This window comes from Scyliorhinus torazame, chromosome 8, assembly GCF_047496885.1.
Source record: "Scyliorhinus torazame isolate Kashiwa2021f chromosome 8, sScyTor2.1, whole genome shotgun sequence".
Classification (NCBI taxonomy): Eukaryota; Metazoa; Chordata; class Chondrichthyes; order Carcharhiniformes; family Scyliorhinidae; genus Scyliorhinus; species Scyliorhinus torazame.
Genome location: NC_092714.1, coordinates 76,869,617 through 76,890,323, shown reverse-complemented (window position 1 = coordinate 76,890,323; position 20,707 = coordinate 76,869,617). Strand labels below are relative to the sequence as shown.

At 41.3% G+C, this 20,707-nt stretch overlaps 1 protein-coding gene across 12 annotated transcripts in view; it reads right to left on the bottom strand.

Moving 5' to 3' along the window:
• Positions 1–20,707, bottom strand: part of caska (calcium/calmodulin-dependent serine protein kinase a) — a 783,320-nt gene that overhangs the window by 581,317 nt on the left and 181,296 nt on the right. For all 12 annotated transcript variants that reach the window (XM_072513849.1, XM_072513855.1, XM_072513858.1 and 9 more), the window contains exon 4: positions 8,780–8,857. In XM_072513849.1, the coding sequence (XP_072369950.1) occupies positions 8,780–8,857 (78 nt within the window). The remainder of the gene's footprint in view (positions 1–8,779; positions 8,858–20,707) is intronic.

The following is a 20,707-nucleotide window of genomic DNA, read 5'->3' as shown; positions in this document are numbered from 1 at the left end:
GGACCGGCAGGAAAATCCCTGAAAACACGCTACAAATTAACTTTTTTAATTTTTGGGGAGAATTGGGCCCACAGAATATATAGAGATATAAATACATACGTCTGAGTTAGCATCATCCTGGCTTGAAACCTTCAAGTGGGTATCTGAATTTAACTGAACAAGAGGCAATAAAAGGGAAAAGTGACACTTAATATGAAGCATAGGAGACTGTTAAATAAGTTAAGAGCCCATCATGTTAAGGGTAAGATCCTGGCATGGATAGAGGATTGGCTGACTGGCAGAAGGCAGAGAGTGGGGATAAAGGGGTCTTTTTCAGAATAGCACCGTGCCTCAGGGGTCGGTGCTGGGACCACAATTTTTCACAATATATATTAATGATTTGGAAGGAGGAACTGAAGGCACGGTTGCTAAGTTTGCAGATGATACAAAGATCTGTAGAGGGACAGGTAGTATTGAGGAAGCAGGCGGGCTGCAGAAATACTTGGGCAGGCTAAGAGAGTGGGCAGAGAAGTGGCAGATGGCATACAATGTGGAAAAGTGTGAGGTTATGCACTTTGGAAGGAGAAATGGAGGCATAGACTATTTTCTAAATGAGGAGATGCTTAAGAAAACAGAAGCACAAAGGGACTTGGGAATCCTTGTTCACGATTCTCTTAAGGTTAACGTGTAGGTTCAGTCAGCAATTAGGAAGGCAAATGCGGGGACAGCACGGTGGCGCAGTGAGTAGCACTGCTGTCTCACGGCACCGAGGTCCCAGGTTTGATCCCAGCTCTGGGTCACTGTCCGTGTGGAGTTTGCACATTTTCCCCGTGTTGCGTGGGTTTCACCCCCACAACCCAAAGATGTGCAGGGTTGGTGGATTAGCCACGCTAAATTGCCCCTTAATTAGAAAAAATTAATTGGGTACTCTAAATTTATAAAATAAACAGGAAGGCAAATGCAATGTTAGCATTTTAGTCGAGAGGGCTAGAATACAAGACCAGGGTGTACATTTGAGGCTCTATGGGGCTCTGGTGAGACCCCATTTGGAGTATTGTGAGCATTGGGCTCCGTATCCAAGGAAGGATGTACTGGCTTTGGAAAGGGTCCAGAGGAGGTTCACAAGAATGATCCCTGGAATGAAGAGCTTGTCGTATGAGGAACAGTTGAGGACTCTGGGTCTGTACGCGTTGGAGTTTAGAAGGATAAGGGGGATCTTATTGAAACTTACAGGATACTGCGAGGCCTGGATAGAGTGAACGTGGAGAGGATGTTTCCACTTGTAGGAAAAACTAGAAGCAGAGGACACAATCTCAGACGAAAGGGACAATCCTTTAAAACAGAGATGAAGAGGAATTTCTTCAACCAGAGGGTGGTGAATATCTGTGGAATTCTTTGCCGCAGAAGGCTGTGGAGGCCAAATCACGGAGTGTCTTTCAGACAGAGATAGATAGGCCTAGTGGCCTGATTCTGCTCCCATGTCTTATGGTCTAAATACCAAGAGCAAACATTGCGTGCACAAGGCCAAAACGTTGCAGGGCATGTTAAATTCCTAACAATGGATGACTGGGGGATAAATTCATTTTAGAACAGGTTCCACAGTGGGCTTTTTATCCATCAGAAAACAGAATCAATTTTAACCACGTGTGGCCTCAGAGTTTTGTCTCAAATTAACATATAAGCCAAGACATTATTAGCAACAACTAAAATTCAAGAACAAACTCCAATTATTTACAGATGCTGATTGACCAACTGTGAATTTCCAAAATGTTCTGTTCTTTCCTCAACCACTTCTTGGCTTCTATCGAGCTGAATGTTTGAACCATAAGCACTATACAACCATTCTGAGATTGGCAATACCAATGTCAAATACATAAATGACTGCTGATGCATAGATGTTAAGCCATAAGCTCGAGAAAAAAATATAAGGTAACTAAAGAAATCAATAGTTTCTCCAAGATGATATGCCGCATAGCACATTCTGATTGTGCTAGCAGAACTGTCCAAATTTAAATCACAATTACAGTTTTATCTTTAAAAGGATAATTCCCATAACAGCACTTGCAAAATATGAAGGTCAGTGTTGGCACATATATAAATTCAGAATATGGGTTGGAGTTTAAAACCAGATATTTGCTGAGTAATTCTTCCTAGGTTGCAAAAGATGTCTCCCCTACAGTTACATTAAATATAGGAGAAACAATGTTTTTTTACTTCATCAAATATAATATATTTATTAATTACAGTATATACTCACTTCAAAGTTGTTGTTGCGTTCCTGAAAATCACGACTTTAGGTCAAACAACTTTGAAGTGAATCAATGTCAAAATCAGAGTTTGATTCCTTCAAACATTTAATAATAATAATCTTTATTAGTGTCACAAGTAGGCTTACATTAATTCTGCAATGAAGTTACTGTGAAAATCCCTTAGTCGCCACACTCCGCACCTGTTCGGGTACACAAATTTAGAATGTCCAATTTACCTAACAAGTACGTATTTCGGGAATTGTGGAAGGAACCCGAAGCACCCGGAGGAAACCCACGCAGACACAGGGAGAACTTGCAGACTCCACACAGACAGTGACCCAAGCGGGAATCGAACCCGGGACCTTGGTGCTGTGAAGTAACAGTGCTAACCACTGTGCTACCGTGCCACCTGAAAAACATGTTGAAATTTTATACTGGACATGCACAGTCTGAACTGAGCATTCCTAGCTGAAATAACTTAAAATCACTAAGTATTTAAAAAGTGCAATAATACAATACAGGTACTGTAAATGTAGGAAAATGATTTGCCTGATTTTAGATTGATCAAGCACCATCTAGTGGCATAAACTGGTCAGTGCAGGCAACAGCTGAAGTCATCCTCGGACCTCTGCGAGCTGAGTGGGGGAATGGGAGTGAAGGGAGGAGGAGAATCTGAAGAAGTGTCCAGTGTTGGCAATGGAGACCAGGGACTTAAAAAGCAAGAATGGAGGGTGGGAACAGGAGTGCTGGGAGAAATATCATGTGTGCATGAAGGCCACAAAACATGAATTCTGTGGCAAACAACCTTGGACCTTTAAACAGACGTATTCTCCCTATTGTGCTCAGTACATTGGGACAAAGCTTTAACTATGTTAATGTTAAGCAGGGATCAATTATTATACCAACCCAAATGAATGGGTGGACATCAATGGAAAGTAAATAAGGCAATTTTATGGGATATTTGTTTTCCTATAGATGTTGTCCTGTGCATTTCTCCACCCAAGACCATCAAAATGCAATGATTATTTAATAATCTTCTGCAATGCCCTGTTCATTCCCCAATTGCCTGCTCAATGTGCCCCCTTGACATCATCCAAGGCTACTATATACCCGTTGAATGTTTTTATTTCCTTTTATTCATGATTATTTTAGATTTTCAGGCCAATTAAGAACAATCCTCTCTTCTTCTGCCCCCCCTTCAATAGGGAAGAAACTTAAATTCCAATATTTATAACTCAGAATCCATGCCAGAAGGTTCAAAATATCACATAACTAATATCTTTCATATTTAACAAAAAAACACAGTACATTCCCAGAGACTAACTGCTTAATATTTGATGTTTCAGAATAGGGTTCGTTAAATGTACCAAAATAGTTTTTAAAATTCTTCAGAATTATTTTGTGGGAATTATTATTCAAGAGAAATATCAAATCAGGTTAAACAATTCTGATATAGGCAGCATAATGGTTTTGATACTCAATGGATACTCAAGATGCCTGGAACACACATTCAAATCTCAACACAGCAGTTGGGGAAACTAAATTAAGTTGATAGGGGGGAATGAAAATATGAAATAAAAATATGGCATCACTAATAGTGACTGAAACTATCAATTTGTCTTAAAAGTCCATCTGATTCAGTAATGCGCTTGAGGGAAGTAAATCTGCCTTGAAAATTGCAGCTATGATGAACGATTGTATAGGCTAGGAATATTTGCCTTAGAACAGAAGAGGTTAAGAGGTGACCTAATTAAGGTGTACAAAATAATGAGAAGCCGAGACAGGAAAAACTATTACCAGTGGACATAGATTTAAGGTGATTGGTAGAAAGCTTAGAGGAGACATGAAGAAAGACTATTTCATCAAGAGCGTGGTGGGCGTCTGGAATTCATAGAATCTCTACAATGCAAAAGGAAGCCATTCGGCCTGTCGAGTCAGCACTGCCCCTCCAAAAGAGCACCCTACCTAGGCCCAATCCCCCGCCCCATCCCTGTAACCCCACCTAACCCTTGGGCACTAAGGGGCAATTAAATGCCCAAGTTGCTGGTTGAGGCTGAAACACTCAACGTTTTTAAAAGGTACTGGATCTGCATCTGAAGTGTTGCAACCTGAAGGCTATGGGCAAGAAAAAGAAATTAAAATGATCAGCTAGTTTATTTTTTCTCTTTCATGGCCGGGGCAGGCACGATGACTTGAATGGTTTCTTACTGCATCGTAACATTTCTATGGCAAGGAAATCTGCCACCTTTACGTGATCCAGCCTATGTATGTAATTCCACTCACGGCATTGTGGTTGACTTTTAACTGCCCTCTAAAATAGCCTAGTAAGCTAAGCCACTCCGTGGTATCAAGCTACTATCTAACAGAACTATAGATATACCTACACCATATGGATTCTGTTGATTCTAAGGTTTGAAGCAGAATTAGGGATGGGCAATAAACAATAGTGATTCCCAGGACCAAAGAAAAGAAATATAGGGAAAAGATAAAAGGACCAAGTAAATATCAATGTTTTAGCAGAAATTCCAGCTGAAATATTAATTTAGCGTCAGATGTTAATAACCTTTTATACATTTACAGCATTTGATTAATTCTAGATTTCTGTGTTCAGTTTTCACTCTAAGTTAAGCATCAGTGTCACAAACAGAATTGTTCATCATTGGCTAGCCTGTATAATAATGTTGAATTGCAAATCAAAATATCAGAAGCCAGTATATAATTATTACAAGTTCATACAATGAACATGTACCCCATTGAATGATCAAATTTATCTTTGTACGTTTTGCTTAATTCTTTCTCTGTAGTACACCATTCCCAAAAAAAGGCAAGCAAAGCTATGCATTCAAATACCATGCATGTTAATTCTTAAGTATCCAACAAGAGGTGCACAATAGCTAATCAGGGAAACTCGATTCATGTATCTCCTCTCCATCTATTTATTCCATTTCTCCCTTTTCTATATGACTTCTGTTCTTTCCTCACTGAGACCAAACTGGCACGAATGTTCCTCTTGCACCTTGCATGGTCACATTCTTTACAAGCATGTTTACAATTTTGCTATGCAGAGAAAAATCCTTCACAGGCAAATAAATGAGAACACAAACCAGTCATCTCCCACACTGTTGTGCAACACATTGGTACACAACCATGTTGCACCAGTATTTTAGTAGCAATGAATTGATTCAAAACTATGGTGTCGTTATCTGTATATCTGTGTATTTACACAAGGGGTCAACCGAGCAAGCACGAGAGGGAGCACGGGAGAGGTATAAATAGAGACGAACAGGAAGTCAGCGACACTTCACAGGGATGGCAGCTGGTGAGCAAGACACAGACAGGCAGCTCAGATGTAACATAGTATAAGCGCTGGAGAGAGAACAAACTCAAAATAAAGCATCTACTTCAACTGCAAGACTACGAGCTTTATTCAGACACAAGGAATAATACATGGTACCAGGTGACTTCAGAACGCTTACTATAAGATTACAGAAGATGCAGACAAAGAAAGACCAAAATGGCAAGAAAACTCGTACCATACATTCGACGTGGGAAGACTTCGCTAATTCAATGAAATTGGTTGGAAGTTCGATTTTTCGGGCATTTCCCTTTGAAGGGGCGTGGTCCGTGTCTTGTGACATCATGATGCTCGTGATGTAAAGCGTAGAACACAAGCGGGAATTTAAGTAATAACTGGAAAAGGTTTGAACAGATGTTTCAATATGTATTGTAGCTAATGATTTGAAGTCTCTGACGCAATGAAAATAGTGCTGCTACTCGCAACAGCGGGTCATGAAGCTAGAGAAATCTATAATTGCTTTAGATACTTGAAAGGTGAAGACAGCATCAAATTCGAAGTAATACTGAAAAAATTTGAACAGTACTGTAACACCAGTAACAATGCTGCTTTAAAACATTCAATGCTTGGAGACCAAATTGCACAGGGAATGAGTGATGCAAAACTCAAACAATCACCACCAGAACAGAAAGGGTTAATTCTAGAAATCGCGATTGAAAAGTCCAGATTGAAAGAAAAAACTTTAACTTTTTACAAGGAAAAAACACTGAAATACACATTAAAATGTTGTCTGAGCACATTTTACAGTCTCCGGGGAACAAAAAATGAAATTCTGCGTCTGCGCATACGCAGGAACCAAAGCCACGCATGCGCAGTTGAAATCATCCGTTTTGCGCGAAAACCGTTCTGCGCATGCACAGTTGAACAAAAAGAGCACACCGTTCGAAGATGATTCCGCACATGCGCAGTTGAAGAAAAAGCGCACAGTAAAGGAAAATCGAATTGCGCATGTGTAATCGATTTCTACGCTTTACATCACGAGCATCCTGATATCACGCTCCTTAAAAGGGAAATGCCCGAAAAATCGAAAAAACATTTTTTAAAGCTGCAAAACCCAATTTCCTTACCTCGAAAGACAGAACAATGCTTGAACTTACACCAGCAGTTGAAAATAACTTTCACAACTGCCTGGCACAAGCAGCCTGCACCACCCAAAGTGAAGAGCACAATGACAACTCCGAAACAAAAAGAGATGATTTGTCTATCGAACAATACACACAATACGACTCAGACATGGCTGAGTTATTCGGATCTGCTGATCACAGCATCAGCAACACGGTTGCACAGCTCAACACGACTCTACTCATGGTAGATGAATCCAGTACCATGATGTCATGGCAGATCGTCGATACATTGGATGACAGCAACCTGTCAAATACCCAAGAAGACGACGAAGCCACACAGAGAGCGATGAAAGACTCCACAGAGAGCTCGTTATAAGACTCCAAAATGGAAGCAACTCAAGACTCCATAGCGAGATCATTGCACGACTCCACCCAGAGAGCGATGAAAGACTCCACAGCGAGACCACTGCATGACTCCACACAGAGAGCGATGAAAGACTCCACAGAGAGAGCAATACAAGCCTCCACAAAGAGCTCGTTACAAGACTCCAAAATGGAAGCAACTCAAGACTCCATAGCGAAATCCATGCATGAACAAGACCATGAAGGTCTATCAAGCTTATTTGAGCCACCAGAAGATGATTATGAAAGTCTACCCAGCTCATTTAACCAACAAGAAGACACTGAATGTCTACCCACTGTATGTGAGACAAGTGACGAAGAAATCACAATTCCCATACAGGATGTGCAGGATCACAGCGAGACTGATAGATCTCAGCTCATCTGCACAGAAGCACTCAGCAATCAGAGGAGGGCTACTCATGAGTCCAGAGAGACCACGTCAAATGAAATCGTGAAGATTTTGACTCCAGAAGAGGAGCATCAAGAAACCACAGGTGATTCAAATGAACCAGAAATAACTCCAGAAGTGGAGCACAAAGAAATCAATGATGATTCAAGTGAACCTGAAATGACTCCAAAAGAGGAGCACTACAAAATCAATGATGATTCAAATGAACCAGAAATGACTCCAGAAGGGAAGCACCAAGAGACCAAAGAAGAGGAGTCAAATCCACCACAAATGACTCCAGAAGAGGAGCACCAAGGAAGCAAAGAAGAGGAATCAAATCCACCACAAATAACTGATGTCACCAACATCAATGCAACATCAGATCATTCTCACAATCCTCAAGAAGAAACGCTCAATGAAACAGCAGATACCACAGAGGAAACTCACACCAATAACTGTGACAATTACTCAAATTATCCAACACTCATTGAGCGCAACAAAAACAACAAAAGCAGAAACAACATGCACGACAAAAAGAACAAGAACAACAACGAAAACAACAAAGACAGAAACGACAAAAACAGCAAGAACGACAACGAAAACACCAAAGACAGAAACAACAACAATGAAACAATGACCTGTACAACATGGTACAACTCTGCACATGAAGGACAATGCCACAGCACACTGCAAAACAATGACAAGACTACAAACATGCCATGGCATGACAACGAATCTCACGAATTCACATCTGCTCCAGAACAAGCAAGCATACCAGCTTTCAAGGCACATGAGACACAACATCGGTACCACAAGCACAGAAAAAAGTCCACGTCAGTCAACATCAGTGGTTTAAGATTGGACTCATAAATATTAATTGGCTTTGCATAATAACCAATATCATCACCACTTGTACAAATATACATGCCATTAGTAATCTAACTGTTTTGTACAATTTCCTTTAACACTGTACAGAAAATATATAAAGAAAAAAGGGGGGATGTAGTGATCTGTATATCTGTGTATTTATACAAGGGGTCAATGTAGATGCAATACAACTGAGCAAACATTAGAGGGAGCACGGGAGAGGTATAAATAGAGACAAACAGGAAGTCAGCGACACTTCACAGGGATGGCAGCTGGTGAGCAGGACACAGACAGGCAGCTCAGATGTAACATAGTATAAGCATTAGCGAGAGAACAAACTCAAAATAAAGCAGCTACTTCAACTGCAAGACTCCGAGCTTTATTCAGATACAAGGAATAACACTTATGGAATCCATGTTAAGATTAGAATTTTGTTGGCAAGATACCCTTTGATTCAAAATGATCAAGTACATACCTGGCTACAGCTTCACTGTAAACAAAACCTGCATCTGCCCTTTTCACAATTTCAAAACAGAGGTCTGCACCATCCATACTGTAACAAAACAAAGAAAGCACATTTAATACTGTATTTCAAGAAACCTTCCCAGTTCAGTTCAATAGCCACAGAAAATAATAGATTGGGAATTAGTTTAAGATTTTTGTACCATTCATTATGCAGATTAAATGCAGAATATTTACTTTGTGTAGCATACGCAACAGTTTTGCACTGGCATTGCTGACACTTTCTGCAGAACTAGCACTTATTTGTCAAACTAACATTTTAGCTATGCACACAAACTACAATCTCGAGACAACCTTTCAAGATGCTGGATGGGGATATCTGAACACAACACTCTGAAGCTTTAAAAATTTGATTGTAGCAAGCAATGTTTAATAAGCCATTGAACCAGCAAAATGACAATCTATTGGATTTTGCAATTTCAGGCACACAAAAGATTAATTTGGGATCATACATTTAGAAAGCTCAAATTTTAAAATCATATCAGTAGACCTCCTGCAACATTAGTTACTGTTCTGAGGGCTGTAACTCACCCAACCAGAAGATGAAGTGCTTCTCCTCTAGTTTGCGTTTGGCTTCACTGGAGCATTGAGGCAGGCCAAGGATGGACTGGTGGGCAGGAAGGCAAAAGGCGGAGTAGAATTGGCAGGCAACAGTAAGGTTGAGGTCATGCTTGCAAGTTGAGCAAAGGTGTTGCTCAAAGTGGTCACCCAGTCTGCATTTAGTCTCCCCAATATAAAGGAGACTGCATTGGGAGCAGTGAGTACAATTGAAGGAGGTGCAAGTGAAATGTAACTTCAACTGAAAGGAATGTTTGGAGCCTTCATCAGTGATGAGAGAGGAAGTAAAGGGGCAGGTGCTACACCTTCTGCAATTGCGAGGGAAGGGGGTCATGGAAGGGGTTGAAGAGTTGGGAGTGATGGAGAAGCAGTCCAGGGAGTCACGGAGGGAGCAGTCCCTGCGGAATGCTGACGGGGAGCATCATGCTGGAGTTGGCAGAAATGGCAGACGATGATCCTTTGAATGTGGAGCCTGGTGGGGTAGAAAGTGAAGACAAGGGGGTTCTGGGAGGAAAGGGTGAAGGCACAGATGTGGGAAATGGGTCGAATCCATCAATCAAAGGGGTTGGGGGATGGGGCAGGGTTGGTGGTGCAGGGATCTTGGTTAAGGATAAAGGGAGACATGGCAGAAGCAATATTTTCTAAAGTGTCATCATCAAAACAGCTCCAAAGGAGGCTGAGGAACTGGGCGAATGGGATGGAGTCCTCAGGCAGTGGTGGGAGTCATGGGCTTGTAATTAATATTGTTGTCAGTCTATCACTGGAAATGGAGACAGAAAGGCCAAGGAAGGGATGTGAACTGTCAGAGATGGATCATGTGAAGACATTGACTAGAGGTCATCCCAGTACAGAGATCCTTAACCTTTTATTAATATTTGCTATCCCTTTCCACTACCCTTAGCCACTGGTATTTTCATAAATATATATTTATATTATAGAATGGGGCGACTTAGGAAGTGGATTTGGGAAAGGGGTTGGTAGATAGTCAGTTACATTTTCTTCCCGTTTAACTATAACATTGTACATTGTTTTGGGCCAGAGTTTAGAGAACCCCAAAGTGTATCATGGCGTTCACCTGACCCACAACTTGTCATAGATTGTGGTATGGGGAGCACACGGCCCACTCTACAGGTGCGATACAGCAGAAATGGAAAAGGATTTTTTAAAGCAAAACAATGTTTATTCTATGAACTCAAGTTAACCTTTTTAAAACATACAGTGAACAACTTAGCAACCATCAATTCAAATACAACCCCCAAAGAATACAGCACTAAGTAATCCTTAATAACTTCCCAAACAACTTCCAGAAGACAAAAGAAACACCTTTTAACAGAAGCACATTAGATTTACATTCACTACTGAGAACATTTATAATTCTGAATTCACCAAATGATCAAGAGATAGTCTTTTCATGGCAGAGAGGACAACAGTACACCTGCTCTGTCTGGCTTCAGCTCCAATACTAAATAAAACTAAAACACACCCTGCAGCAAACAGCCTAAAACGAAAGTAAAAAGCTGACAGACAGCCCAGCACTCTGACATCACTGATAAACACCCATTTCTTAAAGGTACACTCACATGACACCTCCCCCCAAGGAAAAAAAACACATCAACTTCAAGATGGCTTCATTTTTCACTATCCTTTAAGAAATGCACACAGCAAATATACTTTTTGTTTCAAAAATACAACGCTCCACTGGCAAAACTACGAACTTTGGATTTCTTGTGAAAGACATTTGAAAACATTTGAAATTTTTCATTTCTTTTCCACCCTCCTGGATTTCTTTTTTAATCTGAGGTACACTCTCCTTATTATCTCCGATCAAATCACCTTTACCTTTACCACTTGAGCATTTTTCATGTCCCCTGTTTCTATCCCTCACAGGCTGAAACTGATGTTGGAAACCAAGCTTTGATTTATGAACTAATTCATAATCCTCTGCCATTTCTGCTGCCAATCTTGCAGTTTTAACCCTCTACTCTTCCACATGAGTTTGCACTACCTCAGGGATTGAATTTTTAAACTCCTCCAAAAGTATAATTTCTCTGAGAGCTTCATACGTTTGGTCTATTTTCAAAGCCCTTATCCACCTATCAAAATTGCTCTGATCCTTTCAAACTCTATGTATGTTTGACTAAATTTTTTCCTTAAATTTCTAAACCTTGTCTGTAGGCTTCAGGCACCAGTTCATATGCATCTAAGATGGATTTTTTTCACCTCCTCATACATCCCAGATACCTCCTCCAGGAGTTATGCAACCACTTCACTAGCCCTACCTATCAGCTTTGTTTGAATCAGTAATACCCACATGGCCTGTGGCCATTTCATTTGTTTAGCTACTTTCTCAATGAAATGAAAAAGGCTCCCACCTCCTTCTCATCAAACCTTGGCAATACTTGGACATATTTAAATAGATCCCCACCAAGCCTTCGACTGCGCGCTCTTTCTCACTATCCTCATCACTATCACCCAACTGTACGTTTCCCTTTATGTCTGCCAATTTTAACTGACTGTCATGTTTCGTGGTCATTTTCTGAAGTTCAAACTCTCTCTATCTTTTTCCCTGATCTGTATCTCCCTTTCTCTTTCTTTTTGTTCTGCTCGGGCTATTCTTTCTTTTCTCCTTGCTTCTCTCTCCTTTTCTTTTTCCTCTGTTTCATATTCAAACTGCTTTAATTCTTTCTCAAATTCCATTGGTTTAATTTGTAACTGAATGTTTGCCATTTCCAATGAGTCAAATTGTATCTTAGGCAACTTTAAATGCTTAGCCACTGCCATAATTACCTCGTCTTTTTGCATTTTCATAGAATTTCATAGACTTTACAGTGCAGGAGGTCATTCGGCCCATCGAGTCTGCACCGGCTCTTGGAAAGAGCACCCTACCCAAGGTCAACACCTCCACCCTATCCCCATAACCCAGTAATCCCACCCGACACGAAGGGCAATTTATCATGGCCAATCCACCTAACCTGCACATCTTTGGACCGTGGGAGGAAACCGGAGCACCCGGAGGAAACCCACGCACACACGGGGGAGGATGTACAGACTCCGCACAGACAGTGACCCAAGCCGGAATCGAACCTGGGACCCTGGAGCTGTGAAGCAATGTATTTTGCCAAATCGAACAGTCTGCTTTTAGTCTCTGTCTGTAAGGTACTGCGTGTGACCGTCTCCACCCCCAAAAACTTCAGAGCCTCTGAAAGAGCCATTGTCCACAACACACTCCCCACTTAAACTAGAACTCCACACCTGAAAAGCAACCACAATATGCTTACCCCTCACTGTCTTTAAGTTCACTAAGCCAATCCAATAGATAGACTTTCATCCCGAACAAGCCCCTATTTTGTTATGGTCCAGGGTTTAGAGAACCCCAAAGTGTATCATGGAGTTCACCTGACCCACAACTTTTAATAGATTGTGGTATGGGGAGCATACAGCCCACTCTACAGGGGCAATACAGCAGAAATGGAAAAGTATTTTTTAAAGCAAAACAATGTTTATTCTATGAACTCAAGTTAACCTTTTTAAAACATACAGTGAACATCTTAGCAACCATCAATTCAAATACAACCCCCAAAGAATACAACACTGAGAAATCCTTAATAACTTCCCAAACAACTTCCAGAAGACAAAAGAAACACCTTTTCACAGAAGCACATTAGGTTTACATTCACTATTGAGAACATTTATAATTCTGAATTCACTAAATGATCAAGAAATAGTCTTTTCATGGCAGAGAGATCAACAGTACACCTGTTCTGTCTGGCTTCAGCTCCAACGCTATAAACAAAACTAACACACCCTACAGCAAACAGCCTAAAACAAAAGTAAAAAGCTGACAGACAGCCCAGCTCCACCCACACTCTGACATCACTGATAAACACCCATTTCTTAAAGGTACATTTCTTTTTAAAAAAACATTTCTTGAAGGTACTCTCACATGACAACATAATAAAAAATTACTTGTCTTTTAAAGTTACAAAGCTGGGGACTCTCATTTAATGGGCTCAACCAAGGACCTTAGGAATTTAAAATAAAATCTAATTTCACCTGTGTTGCAACGCCAGGTCAAGTGGAGCTGGAATTGACCGTACACCAGCCCAGGGTGTCTTGACAGAATTTGGGGGCTCGATTCTGGGATTTTTGGAATGGTAGACAGTAATGATTTGAGGTATAGTATACATTAGAGAGGTGCCGGGTTTGTAATAGCTTAACAGGATGGCTCTGGCAGCCTTTCTTCAGGTGGAGCGCTTGGCTTTAGTTTATTTACAAGGGTTTTGAAAAGACAAGTTAATTGAATTGGCAAGTGAATTAAAAGTAGATGTGCTGGTTGGTTAAAGCAAAGAGGGCAGAAATATACAATGTTTTAGTTGAGTGCTTGAGTCTGTTCGAAACACAGGAGAGCCCACGAACTAGTCGTTAGGTAGTGTATCAGAAGTATTTTCTGATGGGGAACCCAATCTTGAGAGGATTTGGTTGCAATTAGAGCATGAAAGGGAATTGCAAAAAATGGAGATGTGATGAAAAAAGAGGAAGAGCTTTTCAAAAGGAAATTGAAATGAGGAAATTATATGGAAATGGTAAGATTAGCAAGGGAAGAAAGGGAAAAGGGGGAAGGGAGAGAGAGAAAACCAAATTTGAGGGAAAGGACATAGAGGCATTATTCATGGCATTTGAGATAATAGTAACTCAAATGGAGAGGCCGAGAGGACATTACCAGTGCAAGGTAAACGGACGGGGAAGGCACAGGAAATTTGTGTTTCCCTAACAGAGGGGGTGTACAAGGATCACAACAAAGTAAAAATACTATTTTGGGTGCATATTAATTAGTTTCAGAGGCACACACGCAAAAGATTTGGTAGTTAAGGAAACAGCAGGGACAGACTTTGGTGAATTTGAAAGGGTTAAGCAGAATCATTTTAATAGGCGTGTATGAGCATTGGGAGTTGAAACTCTAAGAGAAATAATTCTCTTGGAAGAATTTAAGAATTCATTATCTTCTGTGATTAGAACCCATGTTGAAGACCAAAGGGTTATAACCGCTAGACAAGCAGCAATAACGGCTGATGATTATGAGCTGATCCATAAAGTTAAACCTTGGTTCCGTCACTCACATAATTTTGACAAGAAGAGGAAGGCAGGTAGCCAAGGTAAGGCATGTATACCTGGTAATGCTCCAAGATCCCCATCTCAGACCAGGAATGAAAGTATTGAGGGTGGAGGCGAGACTCAGAGGTTGCAGTGTTCCCACTGAAATAAAGTGGGACACATTTGTTCAGCATGTTGGAAGTTGCAAGGAAAGCCCATGGGCCATGTTGGGGTTCATAAGGAAGAATCTGAAAAGGGAACAAAGATGGAGAATATTGCAAGGCAGACTGTAGCTCTAGCGAGAACTAGGAGACCCGAGGTAAACACTACTGTGGGAGGTGTGGCCAATAAGAGAAATGCAGGGTTTTTGTCTCAGGGGAGGACCCCCCATTTTAATTAAATCATATAGCCAAACCCATAACTATGTTGAGAGAGACAGGTGATATGAAAACTCTCTTACAGGAGGGGGATTTGGTTTTCCTTCGAGAGAAACTAAGGTGTTAATGAATGGGCTAATTGGAGGTAATAGTCCAGTTCCATTGTAGAAAGTACAACTGGAGTGCGATTTATTATCAGATCCAGTAGTTGTTGGAGTAGTTTAAAAAGTTACAAGTAGACGGAGTAGACTTACTTTAGGGGAATGATCTGGAGGGAGCTACGGTTATAGCTTCACCCATGATTACAGTGAGACCAAGGGAAGAAAGGGAAGCAAAACAATTTCCAGATATTTGCCCACCATGTGTGGTGACCACGGCAATGGCTAAACAGAGTCTACCACCAGAGATAGAAGTCATACTACCATTGGATAGTAGAATAGCCAAAACTATCCTCGAGGAGAGGATAATTCTGAGGAAATGTTTGGTAGGACCTCATTAATTGAGGCCTAAGAGGCAAACCCAGAGTTACATAGATTAACACAGTCAGCTCTCACAGACGTTGGGGCAGGGGGGGGGGGGGGGGGGGGGGGGGGTTCCAGAGTGCTATTCCATTAAGAACAGAGTACTGTTGAGGAAGTGGAGACATCCTCACAGACCTGTGGACAAAGGATGGACGATTGTACATCAAATAGGGTATAGCCCAAATAGCGGAAATACTGCGGGGTAGCATGAGATACCAATGGCAAGATGTGTGGGAATTCAGAAAACTAAGGCATCAGTCAACAGGCATTTTTCCTGGCCTGAACTGCACAAGTATGTAGTGCAATTCTGTAGAAGCTGTCAGGTAATAGGTACACCACAACATGTGATTAGACCAGCACTTTTGAAACCAATATCAGTGTTTGAAAAACCATTTAGTTGTGTATTGGTAAATTGTATAGGGCCATTGCAAAAAATGAGGGCAGGGCACCAGTATATTCTTACGGTCATGGATTATGACCACCCGATTTCCGGAAGCTATTCCTTAAAAAACAATTACAGCTAAGTTGTAGTGGAAAAATTGACGCAGTTCTCCACAGGCTATCACCTCCTTTTAGAAGTACAACCAGAGTTCTAACTTTATATCCAAGGTTTTACAGGGCATAATTCGTAGTTTAGGTATCAGGCAGATAAATTCAACTGCCTATCACCCAGAAACTTAGGGAGCTTTGGAGTGGTATCATTAGACTCTCAAAACCATGATTAGGACCCATTTCCATGAATGTTCAAGAGATTGGAACAAGGGATTGGATTTTTACGATTTGCCGCCAGGGATTGTCCAAATGAATCTACTGGGTTCAGCCCATTTGACTTGCTCTATGGCCATGAAGCACAGGGTACATTAAAGTTGTTGAAAGAGAAGTTTCTAAAACAAAAAAGGAAATCCTCAACATTTGATTACTTGCACACGTTTCTGGAAAGCTTCCCAGGAGCTCGTCAGGTAGCACAAGAAAATTTAAAGATTTCAGGGGCAAAAATGAAAATGTGAACAGACAAACATGCCAGGTTCGGAACATTCCAAGCTAGAGATGAGGCACTGGTATTGTTGCCTTTGCAGGGCGAACCTCTGAAAGTGAAATTCAGAGGCCCCTATAAGGTAGTTAGGAGGGTGAGTAAATTGACTTACCTAATAGATATTCCAGACCATAGGAAGGAGGACTGATAATGCCACATAAATATGTTGAAAATATCATAGGTGAGAAGATAGGAAGGAGCCAGAGTGTCGGGTCGTAAAAGCAGCGGAAGAGGATAGAGATAGAAGAAATGAGATAGGGGACGAGGTCAACAGAGATCAATAGCAAATATGGTAATACTAGAACAGTTAGAGACTGAGTTTGCATACTTAGAAAAGCAACAAAAATATTTCATAAGGCTCCTGAAAAACTAAAAGGTTTGTGGGGACACACCGGGGTGCAAGTCATTAACTGAACATGATGTAGACGTAGGTGACTCCAACCCGATAAAACAGCATCTGTATCGACTGAACCCAAAGAAAATATAGAAGCGGAAATCCAATACATGTTGGAGACTCATTTCATTGAGCAGAGTAAGAATAGCTGGAGTTTGCCGGTTCTAAGGCAGATGGGAGAACCCGGTTCTGTATGGACTACCGGAAGGTCAATGCCATCACAAAAACGGATATGTACCCAATTCCCAGGTTGGAGTACTGTATCGATAGGTTAGGCAGTGCCTCATGCCTTTCGAAAATTGATTTGTTGAAAAGGTATTGGCAGGTTCGTCAAACCCCTGGACTAAATAGATATCTGTCTGTGTGACTCCAAAGGAATTGTATCAGTGTAAAGGGATGCTGTTCAGATTTTAAAACGCACCAGCTACATTTCAACGGCTCATTCAAGTAGTGGCTATGGTGCCCAACTGAGTGGTCTATTTAGATGACGTGGTAGTTTACAGTGACACACGGAAGAAGCATGTAGGACAATTGTAGGGGTTATTTAAACAGCTGCAGTTGATAGATAATAATAATAATTTTTATTAGTGTCACAAGTAGGCTTACATTAACACTGCAATGAAGTTACTGTGAAAATCCCCCAGTCGCCACACCCCGACACCTGTTCAGGTACATTGGGGGAGAATTCAGAATGTCCAATTCACCTAACAAGCACATCTTTCGGGATATGTGGGAGGAAACCAGAGCACCTGGAAGAAACCCATGCAGACACGGGGAGAATGTGCAGACTCTGCACAAGACAGTGACCCAAGCTGGGAATTGAACCTGGGTCCCTGGCTCTGTGAAGCAGCCGTGCTAGCCACTGCACTACTGTGCCGCCTGTGATTTAGTGATCAATTTGGCCAAGAGAGTTTGCCAAAGCAAAAGTAACTTACCACTCGTCCCTGCGCAGGGACGAGTGGTACCCAGAACAGCCAATGTAAGGGAGTTATTAGATTTCCCCATTCCCAAAATGAAATGGGAGATGAGGTTCCTACGCATGTGCGAGTTTTTTGAAAATTTGTACCTAACTTTAGTACCATAGCGGTACCGTTGGCTAATAATGTATTGCTGAAATAAGCAAAAATGGGACGGTCCACAGAATGCCAAACAGCTTTTGAAAAATTGAGTGACTCAGTGTTGGCTGCCCCTGATTTTTCCAAACCCTTTAAAAGGGCAGGGATTCCAGCGAGGGGTGGGACAGTGTTACTACAGGGTGATGAGTCACGAATAGAGCGGCCGGTGGGATACTTTTCAAAGGAACAAAGTCTATGCCAAAGAAAGTGCTCCACCATTGAGAAGGAGGCCTTAGAATTGCTACTAGCCATTCAGCATTTTGACATTTATGTCTAGCATGAGAATAAACAAAGTTTAGTCAACACTGACCATAATCCGCTTGAGTTAAAACTCGAACGCAAGATTGTTCCGTTGGAGTTTATTGTTGCAATCTTTCCAGTGATAGTCACTATTTTTACGTTGAAAGGACAATATTATTGCCGATGCATTGTCACAAGTTTAAATGCTGATAAGTGGCAGATGTAAGATTGGGGAAACGTATGCCGTGGGAAAGGAAATATGAACGGATGTATGTTTTGTGGATTGTGTCACATACCTTGTGATGAAATGTCCTTGCAATAACGTTTCATTCCTCCAAAGGGGGAGGTATATAAGCATCCTTCCTGGTTATTTACTTTGTTCCCATTTCTTTTATTGAAGTTTATTATTTTAGTCTGTCGACCCAAATTGGGATGTGCCTTTAAGCAGAAGACTCAAAGTTGAAACGGCATGCCTGCCAGGACACTGTGTTCCCAGGTTTCATTGTATTCCATGTTTCATGTTTTGGAGAGGTGAAGCTAGATTCCGCGGCAGAGGGTGGATATTATCTACCTGCATTCACAGGAAATTATTTATCTGAAGCAGTGTGTCTATTCATCAACACATTTCAACATCTTTCCATTAGATATATACTTTATAGTGCACTAACTTTCACTTCTCCACCTTAAATTGCAATTACCACAATCTACCCACTTTATTCACTTGTCTTGAGGATGTGTTTTGGCAGACTTTACTGTTTGATGGATCTGTGTGCTATCGGAAAATTTTGAGATTGTGTTCCATATTTTAAAGTTCAAATAGTATATACTGAAAATGGTAACTGCTCAGAGTAAGCCATTCTTTAATCCAAGTAGAACTCTTCTACTGTGAGCATATGTTTTGTTTGTTGAGCAAATTTTATTCCTGATCATTTTACATTCACCTGGATTTTTGTAATATGTTCCCGATAAAACTTTATTATATGCATGACATGTACTGAATTCTCTACCTATCCAATCAGACAATTAATCAAAAACAAATAGGCTTGCCAAACATGACTTGCCTTTAGCAGATTTGTGCCAGATGTCCTGAAGTGATCCATACATTTCTAAATACTCATTTTATCTCAAATCATGGATTTTAAGAGTTTGCCTGCAAATTCTAGTTTGACTGTGCTGTTATCCAAATTTAGAGGGGGCTCCAAAAGGCTGATCTTAATTTAAGCAGAACTTTTCAGAAAGAAATACTGCAGCGAAGATATTTGGTAGTAAGGGAAATATACAGATTTGTTTAACATTGTGTATTCATCAGGCCTCACTGTAAAAACTGATACAGGCGAATTAAAAAATGAGTTAAAAAAAACTGGAAAAAAACTCAGCAGCACCGGTGTTGAGTGAAAATAGCTAATGTTTCAAGTTTGTATGACCCTTCGCCAGAGTTAAAGAGAGGAAGAAATATGTTGGATTATATACTGTCTAAGAGGGGCTTGAACAGCTGGAATAGAGTAGAAGGTCAATGATTGGTGGGAGCTAGAAGAGATTGCAACAAGATGTGCAGGTCACAAGTCAGAGGAAGCATTAATGGGCGGAGAAGGTGCTAGTCGTTCCATAAAGGTAAGATATTAGAATGTGTTAATGGAAGAATAGAGGGCAGTGCTCAGGGAAAGCAAAACTTAAAGAACAGGTGCAGGATGGCCAAATGGGGGTGGGGTTTGGGTTTGCAATGGGATAAAAATAGTTTAGGATATAAAAAAAAAGGTCAAGATGGAGGAGAAAGGTCACAGTCTAAAGTTGTTGAACTCAATGTTGAGGCCCGAGGGCTATAACGTGCCTCATCAGAAGATGAACTGAGAGATTTCAGCAGGCTAAGGACGGACCTGTGGGCATGAGAGCAAGATGCGGAGTTGAAATAGCAAGCAACAGGAAGATTGGGGTCATGCAAAGCGGTCACCCAGTAGTCTGTGAATCTTCCCTCCACAGTTTCTAACCTCCTAGTCCTCGAGCCCCACAATGCCTACTTTACCTCCTTCCCAAAATCCACGAACAGGACTGCCCCGGTAGACCATCATATCAGCCTGTCCCTGCCCCATGGAACTCATTTCTTCCTAACTTCATCCTCTCGCTCTTTGCCCATCTCTTCCCACCTACATTCGTGATTCTTCTGATGCCCTAGGATGTAGGTCATATCAACTATTTCTAGTTCCCAACCGTCTCATAAAACATAGAACATACAGTGCAGAAGGAGGCCATTCGGCCCATCGAGTCTGCACCGACCCACCCAAGCCCTCACTTCCACCCTATCCCCGTAACCCAATAACCCTTGCTAACCTTTTGGACACTAAGGGTCAATTCGGCATGGCTAATCCACCTAACCTGCATATCTTTGGACTGTGGGAGGAAACCGGAGCACCCGGAGGAAACCCGCGCAGACACGGGGAGAACGTGCAGACTCCGCACAGACAGTGACCCAGCGGGGAATCGAACCTGGGACCCTGGCGCTGTGAAGCCACAATGCTAGTCACTCATGCTACCGTACTGCCCAACTCCTTCTGTCC